General features: G+C 44.4%; 1 protein-coding gene across 1 annotated transcript in view; it reads right to left on the bottom strand.

Annotated features, from left to right (window-relative positions):
* Nucleotides 1-1,286: 1,286 nt before the first annotated feature.
* PLCL1 (phospholipase C like 1 (inactive)) overlaps nucleotides 1,287-24,405 on the bottom strand; it is a gene marked incomplete at its 5' end in the record, with an annotated part of 187,284 nt that continues 164,165 nt past the window's right edge. The window contains one exon of the mRNA XM_084288624.1: nucleotides 1,287-2,701. Coding sequence (XP_084144750.1) covers nucleotides 2,519-2,701 — 183 coding nt within the window. The 3' untranslated portion in view covers nucleotides 1,287-2,518. The remainder of the gene's footprint in view (nucleotides 2,702-24,405) is intronic.

A 24,405-nucleotide genomic window follows, 5' to 3' on the forward strand; every position in this document is an offset into this window, starting at 1 on the left:
CCTTCCCGGCAGGCCAGGCAGTCCCTCATACATTAATGCCATCAATGCTGGATATGATCTTTTCCATGTCTTCTCTTTCAAGGCTGAATTTTTATTACTCTGGTGACCACTAGCATTCTCTCCCAGTGACTTTGAAAGGCGCACAGAAGACAAAATGGACTTTTGCCACCAGCCTCTCTTCACACGGGAGGGAGCACAGGGCTGCTCCAGCTGCAGGGCTGCAAGTGCCAGTGCCTGGAGTGGCCCCCGCTGCTCAGGGCTCTCTGGGGCACGCAAAATTTTCTTCTTGTATTTCAGCACAGAGAGACACAGCCTGAGACTGGCACGGGACATGATCTGAGTGCTAAATATAGTATGGAAAGTACGTGCCTGCATGCTATGGGATTTCTGTCCAGCCACCATCTTCTGGTTCAGCAAATGCATATAGACCAAGTGCTGTGTGGTACCTCTTGCAACTTCAGCACAGAACGTAAGCCCTTCTCTCATTTTCTGAAGCAACTCTGACCTTCTGAGAGGAATGCCTTATGAAGACTGCTTCTTTCACAACTGGTGGCATTAGGTTAACAATTTCCGTCCTCCCTAATCGTAAATTCTGAAAGGCCAAGTGCTGTTTTTAATATAAACACAACCCATGATGAAATAAAGAAGGTAACCCAGGAGGGCAAAACATGACCATGCACCATGATCTGAGCTTCAGGCCTTGCGTGACACACCAGACACTCCTTCTCTGAACCTTATCGAAGGCTAAATACACACTCATAATCTAACAGAGAGATAAACAGAGGATTTAGTCCTGGATCTGAACAAATATGGCAAGTTTTACTTAAATGGTATTTAAGGCGTCTGTGTTACAACCTTTGCATTAATACAGTTCCTGTTCAAGCAGGACCTTATCACAAGCAACTCACCCACGCTGAGTCTCACTGGTTACCTCCTGTGTTAAAACACTTTAAAAACATGGGTCAAAGTTGTTTCATAGCTTTACTCTCTCAGTAATGTGCAACATGAACATAATAGTGTTATTAAGAAGTCAAAAATAACTTAACACAATAGCTATATAAGATTCTCCAATGGTGAAACCTTCAGCAATTACTTTTTGTTCAGTTCAGAAAATTAGTATATTTGTTAATCAAATTAATTTAAAAAGTAGCTTTTCAAAATAAAAGCAATGCTTTAAATAAATATAGTCTTTTTTATAACCATAAAACACTTAAGTCCTGTTTAGGTAATACAAATACTACACTTGAGCACAGCACTTATGACTGAAATGAATGTTGTGAGTGTACATGAGCTGGACATTGGGAAGGGCAGGGCTGCAATGCTTTGGGACATTTTATGTGTCCCTTCTACAGCAGCACAAAAAGGCATCCAATCCTCACTGCTACCCTAAACACTCGACATGTGCCATGTCATTTGTAACTGCTGCATATAATTGCTGGTACCCTGTTTTTTCCCCAAGCTATTTCTCTAACACTACACCCATAGCAGTTCTGCAGCCTTGTTTCAAATTTCTAGCACAGCATGATTCTTAACCACAAACATAAGGCCAGATCCTGCCTGTTTTATCTCACTGACTTCAACAGGATCACTAAGTAGAAGGCAAGCAAGATCTGACCTCTCACACCTCTTCCAGTAAAGCTCACAGTTTGTGAAATTTATAAAATCTTCCTTCCAATACTGGCACCATCGGGTGTTTCAGAAGGACCTGAAGCTCACCTTCAGAGTTCACAATCACTGAAGAATATTCACAGCTCCTTGTAACTACAGGGCTGACTAGCTATGTTCATCACTACACGAGTTAAATGCTTATCAGCAAAGACTGTAGCTGTCCTGCAGATCTACAAGGTAGCAATGATTCACTAGAATGAAATAAATCAGCTAGTTCTTACATTAACATCTGTTATCTGGATGTACCCCAAATTGCAGTTTGCTAAAATTCAATGAAATGTACACCTGAAATCTAATCATAATCTATCCAAAAATTCTGACCATTTAATATATCCTTGGCTTGAATTGTTCATTAAAAATCATGTTCAGGATCTGCAGCAAACCTCTGTTTTTGCCCTGACAAAAACAGCCATTAGTGACATTTGTTGATGCACTTTGTTTGTTTAAACAGCTTAACAGTAATATAAGTTAAATGATAAAAGCTGGAGAGTAAAATAAAGCACAAAACTGATACAAGTACTCTCTATTTGTTTTGATCTTCAGAATGAACAGGCCTATTCAAAGATGAGAAAGGAATAAATTTGCAAATGGCTAATGTAACGCATGAAAGGGCGTCCAGAAGATTTGCATGTGTGCACACACGCACGCTTGCGTACAGCTTGGCTTCATTAGAAATCTCACTACCAGAGTTTAACTTAGATAAATTAACTGCATTAAAATACTGACATTGTGAGGATTTTAATACTATCAACACCCTGTAGAGGGCATTCCTGTGTGAATTTTTAAATGCTTTAAAAAAATAGTTTAGAGTTATTGAAATCTGTGACAAATGCGACAGTTCTGCCTCTGATCACAGCCTCCCATTCTCATCTCCTGTATCCTTCTCCTGTATTGCCTCCAGGCACCGTTTTGACTTTGCATCCACATGCCCGCTTCCAGTTTTGCTCAGTCCGCAGGACAGGCAGGCCAGCTGGATCTGCTTCATGTTCTCCAGGGCTTCATTCTTGGCGTTCTTCAGGAGGTCACCTTGGCCCTGAGGACGCACAGACAGACAGGCAGAGAGAGTCAGGGATCATGCACATTTTTTGGGACCAAAAGCAAGAACACCACTCTCGTGTCTGCTGAACTGTTCGGTACCATGGAATGTGACCCAGGTCCTGTTTCAAATCCCCTCTGCCCCCCCTCTGCCCCCCTTAGTGGAAGGGACCGAAGCCCCTTGTGCGGCTCAGCTCACCAGGGAAGGCAGCAGCCAGCGCACTGGGAAGGGTGAGTGTGATGGGCACCAAACTCCACCCTTTCCAGAACACCCCTTGGGAGGCAATTTGGACTGCTGTAAGGAGCCCATCACCTCCCAGGAGCCTGTCCCTGCAGGGAAATGGACTCTCTTCTTCCATAGTCAATAGCAAGGTCCTGCCAAAAACAGGGCAGCACATGGTACCCTCTCCTTGTGCCACTTCTCCATCCTCATGAGAACACCCCTCACGTCAGATCGCAAGTGGCAATGACTGCAGGTACCCAGCCAGGGTCCCTTACAGGCCACGAGACCCCCCGTTACCCACCTCTCCTTGCACCTGGACCTGCTATCCAGCCTTTAGCAGAAGCAGGCCAAACTGCGTAGTTATAAGAAGCAGGTCAGCCTGTAACACCGCAGTGAATCCATCCGGACCACTCTAAGACCTTCATTCAGACACTTTGGAATGAAAGACTAAATGAGTCAAAGCCTAATTTTATATCTGCTCAAAGCATGCAAGGGTGAAGTGACTAACAGACTGTCAATCCAATTCGTAGCTACCAGGAAAAACGTGTTACATGAAATTTATATTAAAGAGTTTGTGTTCAAAAACGCCAAAATGAATATTTATGCAATATTGCTATCTCAAGTGCAAGATTCTGGTGCTAGAGGATACAAATAAATAAAAACCAGAAGATGTATCTGGTAATTAAAATTCAGTATCACTAAGAACTTGAGCTGCTCTTCTCCTAATGTCACCCGAAGCACAGCCTAAAGTACACCACTGTGCAGCTGTTTGTGAGCATATGCAGAAGGAATAACCATGCTGACCGAAATGTCACATTCATATCCCTGCAACCTAACCTGACCTCCTGCAAGCACAGATGCGTCGTGAGGTCTCACAGGAGACAACAGATGTTACGGCAAGAGCTGGGGCACACTGGGAGGGCGACTGACCAACTCTCCTTCAGTTTTCAAAATAAACCAGATGTGTTGGAGAGGAGACATCACAACACCTTCCAGCAGTGGGAGCACCTCAGCTCTCCCTTCCCCAGCGATGAGAGGAAGGGGTTTATCTGACACTGATGACCACATTTCCCTTTTTGCCAGCGCCTGGCACCAGGCTTGCACCGCCTGAGCCTCTGTTAACAATGTTCACAAGCAAGAAACAATGGTGGCTTGCAAGTCCCCCAGCACTGGTAAACACCACGTGGGAAACCACGTCAGCCAGAGATGGCATCCTGCACCTGAGGAGGTGATTGCCTCATCTCCTGGTGACATGAATGTGTCCCTGCTGAACAACACAAATCACTACCCAGATGCTAGGGATCCAACTTAATGCTGGAATAACAAAGAGCGCAGGAACCGAGCACGCAGCTCCGTGCTGTTTGGTATGGAGCACTTTTTAAGAGATTTGTATCTCAGCAGTGTGACAGTTATGGGAATACACAGATGAACAGCTTGGAACCCAGCAAGCAGGCATGGCTTGGAAAAAACAAGACAAGAATAAAATTTACACAGCACATACTTCACATAGCTGTGATCTTGTCTTTAGGACAAAGGTTGGGCTTATGTTTAGAGGTGGTAGGCAGGGATTCAAGAGCCCCCTACGTGCCTCCAGTGCCCGGCACCACTGTCTCTGTCTGCAGAGGGATGGGGATGCAAGCCAATACTGTAGCGAGAGGGACAACACAGCACAGCATAGCCAGAGAGGCAAACACGGTGGTAGGTTCTTCATTACACAGGTGCAATTTAAAGTACTTCAGTTTTAGAATGAAACAGACCCAGCTGCAGCAGGGCTGGCTGCTAGTTCTTGTGTTATGTCACACATACAGGACTGCAGACACTGAAGGTTGTAACAACGAGCTGCCAATCAGTGTGACGATGGTTTGCAGCCTTAAATTCTCTCAGTAAAAACCTGTCACTACATATTCATGCACAGGAAGAGAAAAATCCCCTGAGCACAAAAAGCAACTCAAAACAGACAACCCTACAGCACCATGAACAACTATGCCCAAAAGCTGAGAGACCCGGTGCAACAGAGAGGTAAAATAATGCTGCTGACGGTGATGAGCGAGGCCCAGCACACGGAAGCATCTGGTGTCCCCTTAGTTGGGGTGTCTAGGGAAAGACTTCTCGGAGCTTGTTCTCTGCTGCAGCATGGCTGATGCTTCCCTGGGCAGTAGGAGTAGTCACATATGCTGTGCATGGAAGAGGAGGATTTCCTGTCATGCAGCAGCAGAAGATGAATACAGCTCTATAAGCTGATATAAAAAGAGCTTCAGCTGAGCCTACGTTGCCTTCCTATGTTCTGTTTCTTCACAGGGAGAGGGAAATCTTTCTCAGGGTGGCCCATGAGTTGTATGAGTGCTTAGGGACACACATTTGAGACACTCATTTAAGGGAAGCTGCTTGGGATCTGATAAACCCAGTTGGAGGACAAGAGCCTCAGCCCATCCTGCAAAAACTCATTTCTGAAGTCACCAGAAGCCAAGAGACTTCACAGCCAGTTTGACAGTGCTGAGCCATCAGCTCTCCCTTATGCATATTCTGATTTCACATTTAAGTAACCAGGCAATTCAGATTACAGGTTTCATTCGAGGCAATGCATGACATGTCTTCTGGTTCCAAGAAGAGAAAAACTCCTCCTGAGCATACTTCCAATGTTTTAAAGATATTCTTATTTTGCAGTGATCTATAAACAGAAATGGACTTATCAAAACAGTGCAATTCCATTCATGTGCAGACCGATTGATTTATGTCTTAGTTTCCTTGTGCTTTTTATTTTTAAACAGTTGGCTTGTTTGAGCAAGCTGAAAGAACAAAAATTATTTTGAATTATCTATCACAAGAAAATTAATGACAAACCAACCCCCTCTGACAGAGCTGTCATAATTCTAGAGACAGCATAAAAAAAAAAAAATCTGTGGGCATGCTCTGTTTGAAAAGCCATCTGTTTGCTTTGAAAAACTGGCTGTGAACATAATCCACTTAAGAAAAGTGTCAGCAAAATTGTGTCAACACCTTAATGAACTGAACACTGGATAGAAACTGGAGTAAACTTTGAAAATAAGATTGCATTGAAACAACCTTCATAAAACACTCGTGATAATCTCTGTGCACAGAACAATCCTCTTTGCTCTTACAAACAAAGCATCTCTCTTCCATACAGAGATCACAGCAGTCCATTTTGGCATCTATCAATCTATCTTCCTTCAGCTATTGACATCACCAGCCTTCCTAAAAATAAATACTTTTGAGAAAGGTTGAACTCAGTATTTGGCAAGACACTGAATTAAGCCAAAATAGATGAATAAAGCGTTGAAATTGAAAATCTGATAAAGAGACCCATTTTTATTTAGAGCTAGAGAACATTAAATGTAAGGCTCCCTACACCTAACTACAACTAGCTGTGAAACCTCAGCACAAATTAACATTACTGTACAAATAACAAAGCTTGTCAAGCAAGTGTAAGATTACAAACCCATACCTTGACAGGTTAACACTATTTAGCAACCAGGAATAATCTGTCATGGCTTTAAATATTGCTCAGTTAGATAGATATTGGTGATGGCTACAGATTGGATGAATTCTGTATGCTTTTTTCTTTTTTCCAGACTCCGAAGTTTTTTTATGAGTCAAGACCTCTTTAAATCCATCTACAAGCCAGACTCTGAGGTCTTGGTGGTGGTGGTTTAGGTAAGCAAGCGAAACACTATTTTGTGTTTGATTCGACAACACTTTTTTTATACAATGCATATGTATTTCTATACAGATATAACTCTGGTAAAGGTATGTACATAAATTAACATTTCTGTTCTAATGCTTTCCAGGAAACACATTTACCTCATGATGACTGTTAGTTTGGGGCTCCGACCCTTACAGGGGCGCAGGCGATGGCAAAGGCAGGACAGTGACCCCCAGGCTACGGCTGCCCGCACCAGCATCAGGGGCTGCAGGAGGACCCTGAAGGCCACAGCTTGGCCCACTCTGACACCAACAGCACTAGAAGGCTGGCTGATACAAATGGTTTTCTTTGCCACCAGCCACACAGAAAAGCCTGTTTTGGGCAAAAGGGCCTTTCCAACATCCAAAACCAGCTGTGTTTTCAGGCAGGCTGAAACACTGGCCACGAAGGCCATTTTGTAATCTGCTTCTTATTAAATCAGATGTCACGTATCTCCCGGCAGACACATTCCCTGATAGCATATTATGGGAGCTTTCCTTTTCATTCCACAGGGACTGAGTACACAAACAATAAATAACAGAGATCTCTGTTCCTCCCCTGCTGTCCATGCTGCATCACACTCATGGTATTAATGCTATGTATAAAAAATAATAATAATCAAAGAAGGAAGCCTTTGCATTATTATTTAATCACAGAGTAAAATCCCCACCCCAGAGCGCTTGGCTGAAGAAGCCAGACACAGCCAAGTAAAACAACTGTAAGCACTGTGTCACTCCACATTTCAGATGTGGCACAGGCAAAATAACAGCACTGATAATCCGTGCTGAGGGACTTGGAAAGCAGAAATACTGAAGTGGTTGGGATATTCATGTACTCTGTGTGAAGGCTGCATTTACTGAGAGGGGCACATTTTCAAAGTGTCACAGTGAGACTTTAATTGTGTTTAATATTAATAAGGAGGCATGCAATTAAACGATCACACATGGTTTTGAAAGTGTAATCCCGAGAAGGAAACCATTAATGAAATGATTAGTCTGCTATGTTAAACTTATTACAAAGAGCAGATATTTTTCCAAGCCTTCCTCAAAGTCAAACGTGGGAACAACTGAGCTGAATCTGATTATGATACATCCAGGTTTCAGAAGAGAATGATCCAAAAATATATGGAGTATTTCTGTATCAATGCAGACTTTAAAAAGAAGAAGAAAAAAAAACCTTTTCATTATTACTGTATTTCTTTTGACAGGAGCTTTACTATCTGTGATAAAGATCATAATGTTCATGTTAGCACAAAAAATGACTCTACACAAGGATTACCCACAAAGCATATAATCACACACAATCTCAAAAATAAGGACTTGTGAAAATAAGTTACCTCACGGGAAAAGCAGGGACCAAATGTTACTTGCCATTCTTTTAAGTTCTGGCATAGGAGAAATTCACTCACTGTCAGAAAATGAATTAGTAAGGAAGGAAGGCCACAAATATAAAAGCTGGCATTTAAATGGCACTTCACAGAATCACAGAATTTCTAGGTTGGAAGAGACCTCAAGATCATCGAGTCCAACCTCTGACCTAACACTAACAGTCCCCACTAAACCATATCCCTAAGCTCTACATCTAAACGTCTTTTGAAGACTTCCAGGGATGGTGACTCCACCACTTCCCTGGGCAGCCTGTTCCAATGCCTCACAACCCTTTCAGTAAAGAAGTTCTTCCTAACATCTAACCTAAAACTCCCCTGGCTCAACTTAAGCCCATTCCCCCTCGTCCTGTCACCGGGCACGTGGGAGAACAGGCCAACCCCCACCTCTCTACAGCCTCCTTTAAGGTACCTATAGAGAGCGATAAGGTCGCCCCTGAGCCTCCTCTTCTCCAGGCTGAACAACCCCAGCTCCCTCAGCCGCTCCTCGTAGGACTTGTTCTCCAGACCCCTCACCAGCTTCGTCGCCCTTCTCTGGACCCGCTCGAGCACCTCCATGTCCTTCTTGTAGCGAGGGGCCCAAAACTGAACACAGTACTCGAGGTGCGGCCTCACCAGAGCCGAGTACAGGGGGACGATCACCTCCCTAGCCCTGCTGGTCACGCTGTTTCTGATACAAGCCAGGATGCCGTTGGCCTTCTTGGCCACCTGAGCACACTGCTGGCTCATATTCAGCCGACTATCCACCATCACTCCCAGGTCCTTCTCCACCAGGCAGCTCTCCAACCACTCATCTCCCAGCCTGTAGCTCTGCTTGGGGTTGTTGCGCCCCAGGTGCAGGACCCAGCACTTGGCCTTGTTGAACTTCATGCAGTTGGCCTCAGCCCATCGGTGCAGCCTATCCAGATCCTCCTGCAGAGCTTTCCTACCCTCAAGCAGATCGACACATGCACCTAACTTGGTGTCATCCGCAAACTTGTATCATTTAAGGGCAGGATTTTGGAGAGTAGCTTCCCACATACCAAATTCTGATCCAAACACAACAGCTTGTTTCTACATGGCTTACACCAGAGATTTGCCACTGCACAAAACAGGAGAGCCAAATGAATCCTCACTGAGGCCAGAGTCACCCCAGTTTCTCAGTACTCCTGAGTAGTCACAGATGTCAAACTGTGCGCCTCACTTTGGTGTTGGTGTGTTACTTGGAGACCTCCTCTGCCACTTCCCAAAGCAGGGTCTTGCAAAACTTTGCAAGAAGGAAATGCAGCTGAGCATCAATTATATCACCCAGAGAACAGATCTGAGGTGCATGAAAAAGAAAATATCCACCCAGGGAAAGGCAGTTACCATTATGTGAAGCATTAAATCTCTTTAATGAGAGCTGGAAAGGGAAGCTTTTTTTTTGCGCAGTTTTGTTTGACACAAGCTGAGATGATAACGATAAGGGGAACATGAGTTTTTAGATGAGTATCAAAGTTGAATCAAAGGTTGTGCCAAGCAATGAGGGCTGATCTGCTCAGCACAACATAGCCTGCAGCTCAGACAGCAAAGGAAGAGGAAGATCAGGATGAGAAATACAGAAGGAAGAAGAAGAGCTGACAAAACAGCCTCCTGCAATCAGAGCCATTCGGATTCTTTTAATTACAAAGCAACAGCTGCACCCCCTGACCTGCGACTGTTCCCTAGCTGCTGTCTTCAGGGCAGCACAACCCACCTGCCTCCTCAACAGGCTCTGCTGGGACGCCAGCAGAAGGAAGGTCTGCCTGAGGTGAAAGGCAGATTTACATGCTGGGGTGAGAATCAGAACAGCCACAGCAGAGACACCTCCTCCCTCCCCAGGAGGAGCCACCATCCTGTTTGATGACTGTTTATGGGCACATTTCCTCATTAGACAGAGGTAAGGCTCAAGACGCCAAGACAACCTCCATCCATCTCATGAACCAGCTGCATGGATGCTGACTCCAGGCTTTCCTGCCTCTCTCTCATTACTCAGGGGGCTGAGAAGGCTCAGAGAGTAGAAAGAAACTCGAGTTTTTTTACTACTAGTTTACTACAAAACTGCCAGCCTACCACTTGTATATTTCCAAATTGCACAACACAGTGAAATGGAGACTTTGAGAGAAGCCTGGGAGGCGGAAATGGGCAAAACTCTGCTGTGATGTAAGGAGAATCTCAAATACAGTCACACAACCAGCAAAAACACAAATACTCAGGAAAAACTTCCAATTCTGGCTGCCAGCCTTCCCAGTGCAAGATCACTGCCTTGTGCAGCTGCAGCAACTTAGGGAAGACTGTCTGTGTTTGTAATTCTCCTACATGACCTGCCTAATGAAATAACTGAGAAGGACCTACGTGACCAGCTTGCTCTCTGAAACACAGTCAAGTGCCCTCCCAAACACCACTGGCTCTAGACCAAAGCCTGAGAAGGAATTAACATCAAGTACTTTCTTGACCTGCTAAGTGGCAAAAGCACTCTCACTGTAGTGTTCCCTATTGATCTTTAAACAGACCTTTCCACTGAAATCTATGGCCTCTCGCAAATCAATGGCACTGTACAGATACAAACCTATTGTTTCATGCAGGCATTCTATGCATAAAAAAAGCAGGCTTTTTTTTTAATGCCTCTTGGTTCTCTCGCATCTGGGTGTTTTAATTAAATTACCTTATATGAGGCTGTCAAAAGCCATAAATGTGAACATTGACTTTCTGTAACTGTTGCAGCAAGAATTCGCTTTCAGAAATAATGGCATTAATTTCACATTAGCAATATGCCAAGCAGTTCAGCTGTCTGTATGTCTCCCAGGCACTGCATCTCACAGACAGTTTGCATGCACAGACACAAAGGTACAGACTCTGGCTCTCAACCCCTCCATGCTCAGAGCCTGTCTTTTTTCTGGTGCTAAGTTTGAAATTGGAGGGGAGCCCAGGAGTGCACAATCAATAGCAAAAAAAACCCATATCACTGAAGAAATAATGGCGCTATTTATTTTTAATACACAGCCATGAGGTGGAAGTCTAAGCTGTATGTCCAGGCATTTTTTAGTCCTCCTTTGGCCACAAAACCCAGTTCCACACATGTACCAGCACCAGCTCATAATTCTAGTAAAGTCTGAAGAGTCCTAGCAAAAACAAAACAAGGGGGAGGAAAAACGAAGCGCTAAGGGCAGACTTTTCTTGCATTTTATTTTTCTAATAAGGGACCAGCTGTGGGAAAAGATACGTTTTGCAGCTCACAGAACACCTGTGCAAAGCAAGCCCTGAGCAAAACGCTTGGCTTGAAATAGCTGGCACTCCCCCACCTCCCTGCTCCCCGATGTCATCCACACTGACGCACAGCCGCGCCGGCTGCAAACCGCACAGCTAACGCTGAAATCATGTCCTTCTTCACAAGTGGTGACAGCAAAATGTCCATTAAGTTCATCAGAAACCGGGAAGGCTTTACCAGCCTTCTCAGATCTGGTTCTATGTTGACTGAACAGGCAACTGTGCTATTTTTGGCTTTCACGTGTTTTTTCTTGCTTGCTTTTTGGGGTTTTGGAGGGGGATTGTTACAGGAGATGTAGCACAAATATTCCCTGCTCTCCTCAGACCACTGCTTAGAGCTATAGCTTAAAAAAAATAATACCTGCAGCTGTGCTTACTGCTAACTGAAATAATCTAATTAAGATGAAATGAAATGAGCTCAGACAGAGCACTGAGTCTCTGGACAGGTAACAGAGCATACTCACATAGCGCTGCTTCCTACATACAGCTCCTTAACACTCTCCTGGTCTCAGATTAATTGCTTGGCACAAGGAACTATATGGTTTGCAGATCTCTGTCTCTCTGAAGGTGGCTGGCAAACATCAACACCCTAATCAGGGTGCAGGAATTTGGAGAACCCACCACAGCTCCCTGTTCCTACACAGTGGACATGTAAACCTCTCCTTGCAGTGCTGGGCAGTCAGCTTGCAACCTGCCCATGAGCGGCACAGACAGATAACAGACTTCGTGCTGTAGCAGAAAGCTTAATTTAAGCTGAGACAAAAAAAAATGCTAAATCACATGAAAGAAAGGAGTGGTGTGTGGGGGAGGGCGGGGGGGATTCAAACAAACATAAAAACTAACAGTTAGGATGAAGCATGTTTATAAAAGGTACTTTACAGTGACCTGATCCACCTCATGTCTGCCAGCTCAGATGTCATTCCTGTGAAGGTAACAGCAGGTTTGCCAATGAGACTGGCCAGTGACTTTGGTAAAAGCAGAACTGAGCCATTTTCTCTGCTCACATTCCCGCAGCCAGAGGTCAGGAAGGCTGCTGCCTGCCAGCAACCGTGGGACCCGTGTGCTAACACAGCTTGTTTACCTTGGGAGAATCCCAGCTTCTCCCTCCCAGTGCAGATGTGAAACCAACTACAAACAAGAGCGCATGAGGTTATTTTTGTAAGAAACACACTGACCCAGGAGGCAAAGAGCTACTGAAACGAAGTGATTGAGGGAATAAAAAAATTAGGAAGGGTCAGAAACAAGCATTACTGGATGTGAGAACTTTCCATGAAACACATAAATGGAAACAAAGCAAATCAAGTGAACCAAGCACAAAAAAAAAAAAAAAAAAAGGTACGAGATGGGTATTATAGTATTGACATATTGACTTACACATTCATTCCCCTAAAACTGCAGTGAGGGAAACAATTTGTGAATCGCTATGCCACTGAAAATGAGACTTTTCAGCAAAATCAAACTTAAGTCATAGAATCACAGAATATCCCGAGTTGGAAGGGACCCATAAGGATCACTGAGTCCAACTCGTGGACTTGAGGACAATTTGTAAGCCCGATACAGTAATACCTCCAAATTTACTGGTGAGGTTAGATACCCCAACGTCAGTCACCCACTGAAGCTGTCCTTCTGCTGATGCTGCCAGGAGCCTCCAGACTCAGCTCATTTATCTCTGACAAGTACACCTTGTTCAGACAGCTCATCTGAATTTTGTTCAGCAAAGCAAAGCATATGATTATGGACCTCAACTGAGTCCTATGCTTTATTTATCACAGTTTACTAAACAAGACTGTGAGGTCTCTGTCTAAAAAATAAAGATAAAAGGGACATCAAGGGGGTGTTGAGGGCACCTAGCTTTGGGAATGGTCTTTGGCGACCTCCTTGTGTTACCCATAGAGATGGCCTGGAGCAGTCAAAACTAGAACAACGTGCAGATGCCCGGAGCAGGGGATCTATACCCAACTGCCTAGTCACAGCTTTGGGAAAGAAATTACAAAACTTAAAGAATCTTTTCCTCCTCCATTTAGTTAACTACATGGAGCACTAAAAATCCTTATTGAACCACCTCTTGCAAGGCCAGTCAGTAGAGGTCTTCTGGATTCACACCAGTGTGACTTCTAGGAGATGGTTCCCATGCTGTGGGGCCTCCAAGCCATCCCAAAGGAGCCTGCACAAACGTGACTTTTTCAGGTGCTTTTCATCACCTTCATCTGGCTCACCTCCTCTCGGTGCACCAGCATGAGCAGACCACAGGTCTAAGGAGCAGGAGTTGGGCAACACCAGACGAGAACAGGCAGAGCACATAACTGTCCTGCAGAGTGACCCACAGTGCATCAGTAAGCTTCTCCTGCCAACATGGGACCTATTTCTGATCTGTAACATGGAGGATCCTGAGTACAGGCCTTTTTAATTTACTCTTTTATGTCTGACTGTTGTGTCTCTCTAAGTCTGCTCTCTTGTGTACGTAGCCTGACATAAGCAATGCTGCCTTTTTCTTTTTGTGATCTAAAAATAAACAGAACCTGCCACAGCAACAGTCTCTGCTTTTGTCTCAGCTTTTCTCACCAAACAAATCCCACAGGACCCTGTGAAGTGGGCAGTAACCCATAGTAGAGAGCATCACCGTTGGCTCCAGCCCTCACCTAGGACTCATCATCTTACACTTCATTTCACATGATCCAAGAAAAAGAAAGCTGTAGTTGTCAAGGATATGGAACAAGATTACTCTACAGTGGATTGGGAAACTGCAAAGCTTACTTTCACCTGCAAGCACTGCAGCCTCTTGTTCCTCAAGCACTGCCACACAGCTCCTGCGCACATTTTTGGGAACACTTGCCACGGCTGCAACTTACAGGATCCACCAGTGCTGCTGGGGAAGAATAACTGCAAAGAAACACCTACGATTTCTGTTTAATGCAGTTTGTGGCTTTCCACTGGCTGCCTAAGCCCGATCCACAGATCCATATTGCCAATAAATGTATATGTTAACACGGAAGTCTTTACTCAACAGCCAGTGACCCCAGACTACAAAAATGAATCAATATCACCATTGCGCTAAAGAGCGTTTTATTCTGTTAACCACAGACCTTGGAATACGTTAGCAGCATGGATGAACATTTTCTCATTTCAATGTAAGGAGGCAAAAATGGAATTAGGACTCATATTGAAATGGGGAAGGTCACACAAGCAAGTCACTGCCTGCTAGATTCAGAATTCAGTTCTTTTGACTCCTCATATAAGTGCACAAAAAGCCACAAAGGTCCTTGCTAGCAATGGCATCATACACATCCTGACAAATGCAGAGAGGATTCCTGCGTATGTCGATGAGGGAGGAGGGGAGGACCTGTCATTCATAAAGAGGTATGCTAGCCCCTGGCTTCAGTAAAACAGTTGTAAAGTACGTTACCAGATGTGACTGAGGCCACTGACAGTGCCAGGGAAAACCAGAAACACCCTCTCAGCAACAGGAGAAGGGGAAGTTTCAGTGGAGCAAATGTCAGCTTTCATCACCTCCTGAGCCCCCTGTGGGATCAGCTTCAATTAGACACCCGTTCTGCCTGCGGGGAGCACCATTCTGCAGACACAGGCATGTAATTCACTTCAGAAAAGGGACAGTCAACTTCACATCCTTTATGTGAAGACACAAACAGAACACTCAGAAACTATATGTGATCTGCTGTAGTGAGCTCAAAAAATACAACAAAGGTAATTTTTAGAAGACGTTAACCTCCTGGCACACACCAGGGTTTACATTCACCTGCAACCATTTCAGACTAGAGCTGGTTTAAAGTTCCCAGAACTACACCACTGAGATTCAACAACAAGTAAACACTAGAAAAAAAGCAACATACATGTGATCCCTTCGTAGGGCCCTCCCCCACGCACAAATCTGTCCCCCAGTCTCTCCCTGATGCTCAACAGCCTTGCACAAAATTGGGAAAATTCACTGTGTCTGGAGGCTTCCAGCATAGAGCCCCACTTGCTCTGTCCCGGGATGGATAACTAAGTCACAGAGCCCTTGGCTCAGACACAGGCACCCTCGTACGACGACAATGCATGCGCAGGCTGCCGAAAGAAGCTCCCCCATTGCACACAGCCCTGTCATCTAAATCAGCTGGTGAATTTAACAGCTTAGGAACACAAACACTTCAGGTAAATGTCCTTCCAGAGCCCTGTGGGTTACCCTTGCTCGGGCAGGGCACCGAGCTGGTGCATACGAGCTCCCTGTTTAGAGGAAAACAAAGGGAGTTTATTTTACCTGCCTTTCGGTAGCTCAGAAACAATCACAGCTCCACCAGACCTTTATCAGGATGTGTGATGCTGATTCGCAATGGCATTTAACAATTTAAAACATAAGGAAGGCAAAATGCCCTGCCAGGCACGCAGCCTCATCTCTGCACAGGCCAGAAGCAACAACGCGTGTCAGCTGGGGAGGGACAAGACCAGCACAGCAACAGCACATCCTGGGTTGTAATGTGAATCTGCTAAATAATGGAGATTAAGCTACAACTGAAATAATTTTAAAATGTAGCACGTCTTTTCAATAATAAATAACCATGCAACCGAATCTCTCTTTTCATACATTATTTAAGGGACATAAGGAATCTTCCAAGTTGTATAAAGAGATAACTGGAGTTTCCTACGCAATAGTCAGTGCCCAAGTTGATACAGACAAATCTAACCAACTGTGCCCAAGAAAAAACATCCATTTTATGCGTCTCAGCACATAAATAATATCACCCTGTTTAACTGATCACCCTGAAATGAAATCAACAGTGAATGCAAGAGAGCAAAGGAGGGGACCACTGAGGTCCTCTGTGTTTGAATCCCCACCCAGGCGACCCAGGCGAGGTACCAAGGGACATGGCCAACCTGAGAAGGAAGAGGTCTCACCAAGCCCCTCGCTGCCATGAGGGGCTGGGGCTGGGGCAGGGGCATCGCAGGGGGCACAAGCCCGCTGCCAGCCCAATGCCACTGGTGGGGCAGGGACCCAGTTGAAAGGCTCTTGTCCCCTCCAGCAACTGCCCAACTGCCTGGCAGGATGACAGCTCGCTGCAGTTTATAATGCGACCTGTCAGAGACAGCTCCTCATTTCCTTTCTTTGTTAGTTCAGCTAGTGACAGATAAAAGGATGAAATGTGCAAATTTCAGCTGAAACTTATACTTTCAATACAGCCCTTTTAATTCTTCTGAATGAGGTCACGTTGTCAGATCTGCACAAATAAGATTCCCGACTTCCACGTCTTCCAAGTTGTGTTAATTAACTCTACTGCCGGGTGCGGCAGCCTTTGATATCTGTGTCTCAGATGCAAATGTCACCGGTGCAGGGGAGGGGATGGTAGAAGAAGTTGCTGAAGTTCCTACACTACTTGCAGTTCCTGCCTTCACTGTCTCCTTCAAAGGATGGGAGATGGTAGTGACCTAGTTTCATGTAAGCCTTCTTCAGTGGGGAACCATCTACAAAGGTTGTTCCATTCAGCTGTTTTGGATTTCATTTTTCTTTTCTTACTTCTACCCATTTTTAAGCTCAGCTCAGACACACACACGTGCAGAAAGAGCTCACTTTCCTCAAAAGACAAGTTCCCTCAAGGTACTTTTAATCATATCTGCTGATTTTTCAAATAACCTCCTCACAGGTGATAATCCTGTTACTGCTCAAAGCAGCTCTCATAGAACAAATTCTCTTTGCAGTCACACATCTTCACCTGAACATTATTAATTACTTTTCCAGTTGCGCTGCCTTTGTACAGGATGGCCCACAAATGTGAGAGACGCTGGTCTTTGCAACTAGGTATTAAAACCAGCGCCAAGTTGGTGGAGAACCAAGAGGAGAGCAGCTGTGGTGAAGGCTGTGTCTGCCCCAGCAGCGCAGAGCCGTGCCAGCTCCCACACCCCAGGGGAAAGCTGGTGTGGACCTGGAGTGATAAACTCACATGAACTGGGTCACAAACAGGAGCAGCTTCAGAGCCACGCAAAGCCTGGTCCAGGTCAAGGATGGGGAAGAACCTGACACACGGGTGAAACAAACACTTTGGCAGTGAACAACACCATGCACTATTTACTGGTTCTCTTTTTTATATATCTTCATAAACATATCTTCATGTGTTTATCTTCATAAACATAGTACTATACTTTAAATGGAGTTCTCCAACTGTTTTAAAGTGAGTGAGATGATGCACATCATTTCACTGCCTGGGGCTATGGTAAACAGTAGAAATGAAGGGATGCCCTGAACAGAATAAGAATGGTGAATAGGGCTGGAGCGACACAAAGGGAACAAGGAGTTAGGGTCGAGGAGAAGAGCCAGGAAAGTCAGTGATGACAGGGAGGCACAAGGGGAACTCAAGACAGGACCTGATCAAGCAGGGGGCTTCAGCAAGCAGCCAACCTACACCAGAAGAGACTGAGACATCTATTTTGGCAGACAAGGGCTATTTAAATATCTTGACAAGCTTCTGTGAAGTGATGCTAAAATCCGCCTTCTACACAGGGGACTTCAGCATGCCAACCCTCTGCTGGGCTCCAAGCCATGCCACCAAGGTGGCCTTGGCACAAGGAGCATCAGGCACAGCGACCCCACAGGCTCCTGGCCCTGCCTCTTACCAACACTGCAACGTGACGTGCTCCACATGTTGGCCAGTGGCAGCTTCATGTCCGCGGCTTCTGGCAATTTGTCCCATCACTGGAAATAAAAGGCACCTTGCAATATTCCTTGCCATTTCTCTCTGGTTTACTTTAGTCAAACACAAGAAAAGTGAGCAAAGACAAGATATCATCAGAGGCATTTCATACCATCTTTCACTTCTCTAATCTGCTCTTGTCCCAAAGTTACTGTTGTTCTGTATATATTTGATGGGCTCTTACTTTGCCTGACCTGAGTGTCTGGACCATTGCTTCCTGCCAGTCAACAAAGCACTCCTCTTATGCCAGTACTGGACAACAAAACAGGAATAACTAACATGGGATGAAGTCTCTTCTCTCTGTCAAACTGAGAGCCATGCTGGCACTCCATGTGGTGGCACATCTCCTGAGAGATTCAAGGTATCACAAGGGAGCCAGCGCTGTGAACTCTGGCAGTTGCTGCTCTCCCTTTCCCTGCTAGTCTCTTCAGTTGCCAGCATTTGGTGTGTGCTGATAAAAGAATGCCTGGGTGGCCTTCACATATATTTTAAGCATGTGAATATTTGAATTGCTCTAAATCTGATTTATGTCTTGAAATTTTCCTTGGCCAAGAAAACAGAGACCTTGTCAGAAACAGGATTAGGTCTTCAAAAGCTCGCACGGAGCAGTCAGGTACCTGGAGAGTCTGCGCTGTACTTGTATGAGATTGCACCCTCCCTGGAGCAATGCTCGTGCAGCCTGGCTGACAGCTCAGAAGAACAGGATATTCCATCTGATTAACTAGCACTGCTGAGAAACTGGGATTACAATTGTTTTACCCTGATACACACTGTTAAAGTAACTTGAGAAGTTTCCATCACCAGATACAGCTGACAAGATCCACCGAGACCAAGTGTCTTTTAATGAGCTCTGCAGGAGCATTCCTACTTTTAGGCTTGGGCAAGGAAGGTAAAAACTAGTGAGCAGTATGAGGGAGAGCTCCTGGAGGCAGTTACCAACCTAATCAGCAGGGAACAGCACTCTAAGTACAAGAAGGATCCACCTACCTAATAATTACGTGGTTTGGGTTTGTCTATATACAAAAACCACTGATCAGAAGAGCTTTGTGTGGAAATCACATGCTGTCGCTTCCCTGTTTTCTAACTCAGTATCATTTAAAGGACTCTAAACCCCACCTTGGTCCCAGAAAAATCACCAAACACATCCCAAAAGGCATAAACCCCCTATAAACAGGGGCATCCTGAGCATCAGGGCACAGGCAGCCTCCTGCAGCCAGAAGCCTCCACCACACATGCCACCATCTTCTGGCCACACAAGGACCCAGGAATGAGCCACACTCCCATCCTAGGCCATTCTTCCAAGCTCTTCACGTGCTCAACAAGGAGCAACCTAAACACTTCTGTCCTCCCTGACCTTTCCCTTTACTGTTAAATAAAATGAATCCAGTTAAGCAGGCCAGCATTTACAAGAATAAGCAGATGCTGACTGGACCTCTTACCCTTCAATTTAGCACCCTCTCCATCAACCTTTTTATGTTATTTTTTTTTTCCTTCTTTGTCCTTCAGTTAACATGTAAAAGACAAACCTGATCTAGTAACTGTGTGAATAATTAGCCCAGCTCTGCATTTCCTCCTACCTTTGCAAAATCTATCATCTCACTGAAGTCTGTTGGGCTCAGCCAACCTGAGCTGCAGCTGAGCCAGACTGAGCAATGCAGGAGGTACTTCAGAAACAGCCAGGTCATGCAGCCCAGAGAAGTTAAACTTTAAAAGTTAAAAACAACACTGAACTGCAGCAACAACGGAAATGCAAACCACATGGGGACTAGACAGCAGCAGAGACATCTCTGGAAAATGAGCCTTCAGGGTAACCACATTCAAAACATATTTATCTAGGTAGATCTGGAGCTGAGTAGGCACAAAATAATCCAGCTAGCCTGCATTTAGAGGCAAGTGAGAACTCTCCGTGCCACTCAAACTGCTCCTGCCTTACTGCTCTTGCTGGACTATCAGTGTCACAAGGTGACAGCAAATCACCAGAATTTGTTGCTAAGCCACCGTGGCTTGCATTGCATCTATTTTTGCAGTTTCACAGACTGAGCACCAATGTGCTTTTGTTCACAGAGAGATGCTGGGAAAACAAGAAATGTCAGATATGAGGATACTTTGGGGAGGCACGGGTGGGAGCCTAACTGACACAGGGAAAAAAATATACGGTATGTGGAATACAGCAACTTTACAGGTGCTCACAATTTCACTTGGTTGTAGCTTAATTCTTGGAGAGTAAAATGTCATGCAAATCCTTTGGCAGCAATTGTACGACATGGTGTAGAATATATTGTTGCAGTCAAGATTAATTACATGAAATGTCCTCATGAAAATGCCACACTGCTCTGGGGTCCACTCTGTAGCATGCCAAGCAGTAAAACCATGGGTTCTTGCCTAACTAAAAAAAAAGGACTGATGTGGAAACAAGCAAATCCTACTTACCAGATGGCTTTAGAGTACTGTGCAGTATACATCAAAAACAGTGCCATACTGTAATATAATAATCTTTAAATAAAGACTGTGAAAGGACCTAGTTCTTCCAAAGGATCAGCAGCATCTCTCTGCATGGTGCCACTGTGCCCAAGGATGTTCTTGCACAATAATCACTGTCAGATACATTGCTTTTCTTCCTAAAGAAAATTGACACCTTCTTAGTGATGCAAAATTCAGCTCAGATTAGGTGAAGCTAGATAAGTATACGCCTGTCTGTATGTACATCCTTCAGAAATCGGGCTTTTGTCACTCCAAGAAGCCTCAAGGTTCTTGGAGTGACAAGATCACAAGAGTGATCTGAGTCTCCACCACCCAAGTGAGAGGTCTGAATGCTGCACATCTCTCAAGCAGCAAAAGGCTGTCACAAATGACTCTGATGAAGAAACAGGTCATTTGTGGACATCATCATCCAGAATCACTATTAATGCACAGTTTTGCTCTGTAACAACACTATACCAGAGCTAGCGTTGCTGATGACTATGTCATAAAATTGCAGATTTCTCCCTCAGAGTGAATTGCATTTGCAATTTAATAATTGCATGCCTTCTGCATTCAGCAACCTCTCTTTATATATCTAATCAGCACTAATTTAAATGCAAGTTAATTAGCAGATACACTGATGGACAGGTGATGAAAAGATCTCTGAAATTAACCTCTTGATGTCCTGTTGCCTGGCAGTGTGACAAACAGCACACAATAATAGTTGGGAGTCCTAATCACACAGAACACACTTATGGCACTAGAAGCAAAATGTTATCATGGGAAGCAAAAAGGTTTTAAAAACATGAATGCATTTCAGAGCAAAGACTAGACACAAACCTTTGTGTTTTTTTTCTCCTTCAGTAGATCAAAGCAGTAAATGCCACTTTGTCTTTCCGTGTTTTGTCTATAAATAAGTCCGTATGTAGGTATACTAACTAGATATTTACCATCAACATGCGGCCAAGTATTTGGTGGCACTGTTACTGCACTTGGTATCTGCTGATCTACCAAAGCACAGATAGCCCAGGAAGACATGTTTGCGGACAGACAAAGCACATCCACATGAGAGCAATAAACCCGAACCTCACGTGAACCTTGCTCGGCTTACTTGCCAAGCAGACCCCCACAGAGCAGTTTTACTGTATCCATCAGGATGAAACAAGTGGTTCCTAGCATGGGGGCTTGCCTCGGGTGGCAAATCAAATGTTTCTTGCCACATTTGCATGTTAGTGGAACTTAAACTCAGAAAGAAAAATGGAGGCACCGAAACAGAGGTGCGTGGAAATAGAAATAACAACAAAAGCAAGACTACACTTAGGATCCTAACAACTGATTTTGCTATAAGAACATGATTCTTCTGTCTACTTTAATTACGTTGTGCCTCTCAGTATTACTAACGGGATGTCTGACACTATTTTACATGGAACATACAAAAAGACGTACCATTTTAATAATATGTGTCAAAGTTGACTTGTTCGACTGTCAGCGAGTTGTAGCTTCCCTGTTTTACTAACATTTTTATGTTCTGGCAAATAGTTTGTCCTTCTGGTGAGTATTACTAATATGTAATTACATTATATAAACTAAGGAAAAAAAAACATATTGTTTTGATTCGTTCTCATTACACACCTCATAAAAGTACCCCAGGGGATTTTTAAACATGAAGAATGCCCACAGTCGTGTTTTTTATAAAATATACTTTAATCTTACACTGTTACTATTTAATGATTTTGCCAGAAGCAATTTTTTTTATTGCATCCATTCTTTGTATTCAAAACTTACCTATTGCAATGAATATTTATAAATAAATACATTCATTAAATATGCTTTTGCTTCACCAGCCTAGGAAAAGACTATTAATCATCTGGCAGGCACGAGCAAAACACAATACCTGCTATTGCTCATGGGCACCTCGCACGAACTTGCAAGCAAAGCTGACTACTGCTGCATGACGTAGGTGCCTCCAACGACCCCAAGCACACAAAGAAGCTTTCTCCTGGAGTTGTTTTGCCTTTCTCTCACCTCACCCAGTGTGAAGCAGCTGATGCATTTCCTAAATGTTGCAGGCACTTTTTTCTTTTCTTACATCGCTATGCTAGTGAAATGTATATGCAACTGTTGTGGTTTAACCCAACCATCCTGAGATCAGGCACCGGGTTTGAGTGGGGAAGGGTTGCTGATTTCTCCTCACCACACCCTCCTGGGGAGCTCTCACCAGCACACTGGGGAGAGACAGTGCCAAATACAAGATGCAGTTGTAACCAGCAAATAGGTTTGTTAGGGGTAGGGTCACTGAAATACAATATTCCTGAAGAGGAGAAAAAAACAACAAAAAAGAATGGTGGCCAACTGCCTCATATCAGACACCTGAAGTACAAAGTGGTTCTCCTTTGCCTACTGTCAGTGCTGAATTGGACTTCAGTCAGAATGAAAAAGTGTTTCATCCACTTTTGTACAAGAGGATAGTTGCAACATACACTGTTGGCATTTCAATATACAAGTAAAACAAACAAACAAAAAACAAAAAAATACCCAAGAAGCTGTGGCTTAGAAATGACACATCAATTATTCTTTGACCTTGACTAAATGTTCATAACACTGATTGTGGCAGTGTGTGTTAGGCAGCAATTATTTTTCATGGGAAATGTTTCTCTAATACCCTACTCATATCTTCATTAATCACAGATCACCCTCAGAGGTCTGAACTTCTCATTTGAAAAATTTAATTTTTCTCATCTAAAAATTTAAAAGTTTAGACCAACCCCAGCTGTGTTTATGTTGACTCTGAGCATGAAGCATTTATTTTACTTAACACAGCTAAAGGCATTCAGAGTAATGTACAGAACTGCCTATTACATTTTTATTTTTTTCGTCCTCTTTAACTACTCACCTTAATTATGCTGTGTGGAGAAGGTCAGTCTCTTCCATCATGTTTGAACTGGTTGCCTTTTCTCTTCATCGGAGGTCTTATTAACGGAGCCTGTGCTGACTCCGTTACTTTCTTTCCCTCCCTCTCTCACACTGAATCAAGGTACACAAGGAACTCCAGGTGTCCCCCAATTCTTCTAACCCTTCCCCACCACCAACAGCCTCTCCCATCCATTTTTGTTCCTCTTCATTCCCAACTCTTTTTTGCTAGTGCTCTTTCTGTCTCCACGAGGCTGAAGCATGCCACCTCCCGCTGATTTCGCTACTGCTGTTGCACATTGTGTTTTGGTATATATTTGATTAGCAATCTTGTAAAAATTCCCTCTCATCAGCTGGCCTGCCCTGGGATTCCAGTGCAGGAAAGGCGACAGAGGGCCACAGACAAGGCAACCTGCTTAAATGGCAGCTGGAGGGAGGAAGCAGCTGGGAGAGAGCCATGGGACATCGGTGAGCAACGTGTGATCTATCAGAGCAAGGTGGAAAATGAGGCTGTGAAACAAAATGTGACCTGAATGCTAATGACCTGAATGCTTGGCTCAGGTCCTCTCCTTGCCGTCTGCTGGGGCTGTACCAGCTCCTCACTTCTTTCCACGTTGGGCTGTTCCTGGACAACTTTACGCAAGGTCAGACATACAGCTGCCATGGCAATCTCTGGCTGATCGGTGCTGAACCAGGAGCTAAAGCCCACTGACTGAGGTGCTCACTACACAGCGTGTCACCACGCAGCCAAGATGGAGAGCGGCTCCTTTAGCCATTTGGATGGTGCTCCACTTTCAAAACACACCCCTGACACCTGCAGGATCTGTAGTATTTGTTGTGTGCACTTTCATGACAGCCTGCCCCCTTCCCTTCTCTTTCCCCAGGAGATACCTGTGTCTTCATATTACAAATCAAGTGTCTGAGACCCAGTGACCTCAGACAGGTCACATTCACACATTGTGTGAAGCAGAACAGGCAACTGAGACCAGGTCTCTGAGCATACAAACTAATGAGCTATCCCTCTTTTATGCAGGCTTAGATAAATTCCCTTCCACAGCTTCCAAACCACAGTTGTAATTAGATG

Source organism: Netta rufina (assembly GCF_964035555.1).
Source record: "Netta rufina genome assembly, chromosome: 6".
Taxonomy (NCBI): Eukaryota; Metazoa; Chordata; class Aves; order Anseriformes; family Anatidae; genus Netta; species Netta rufina.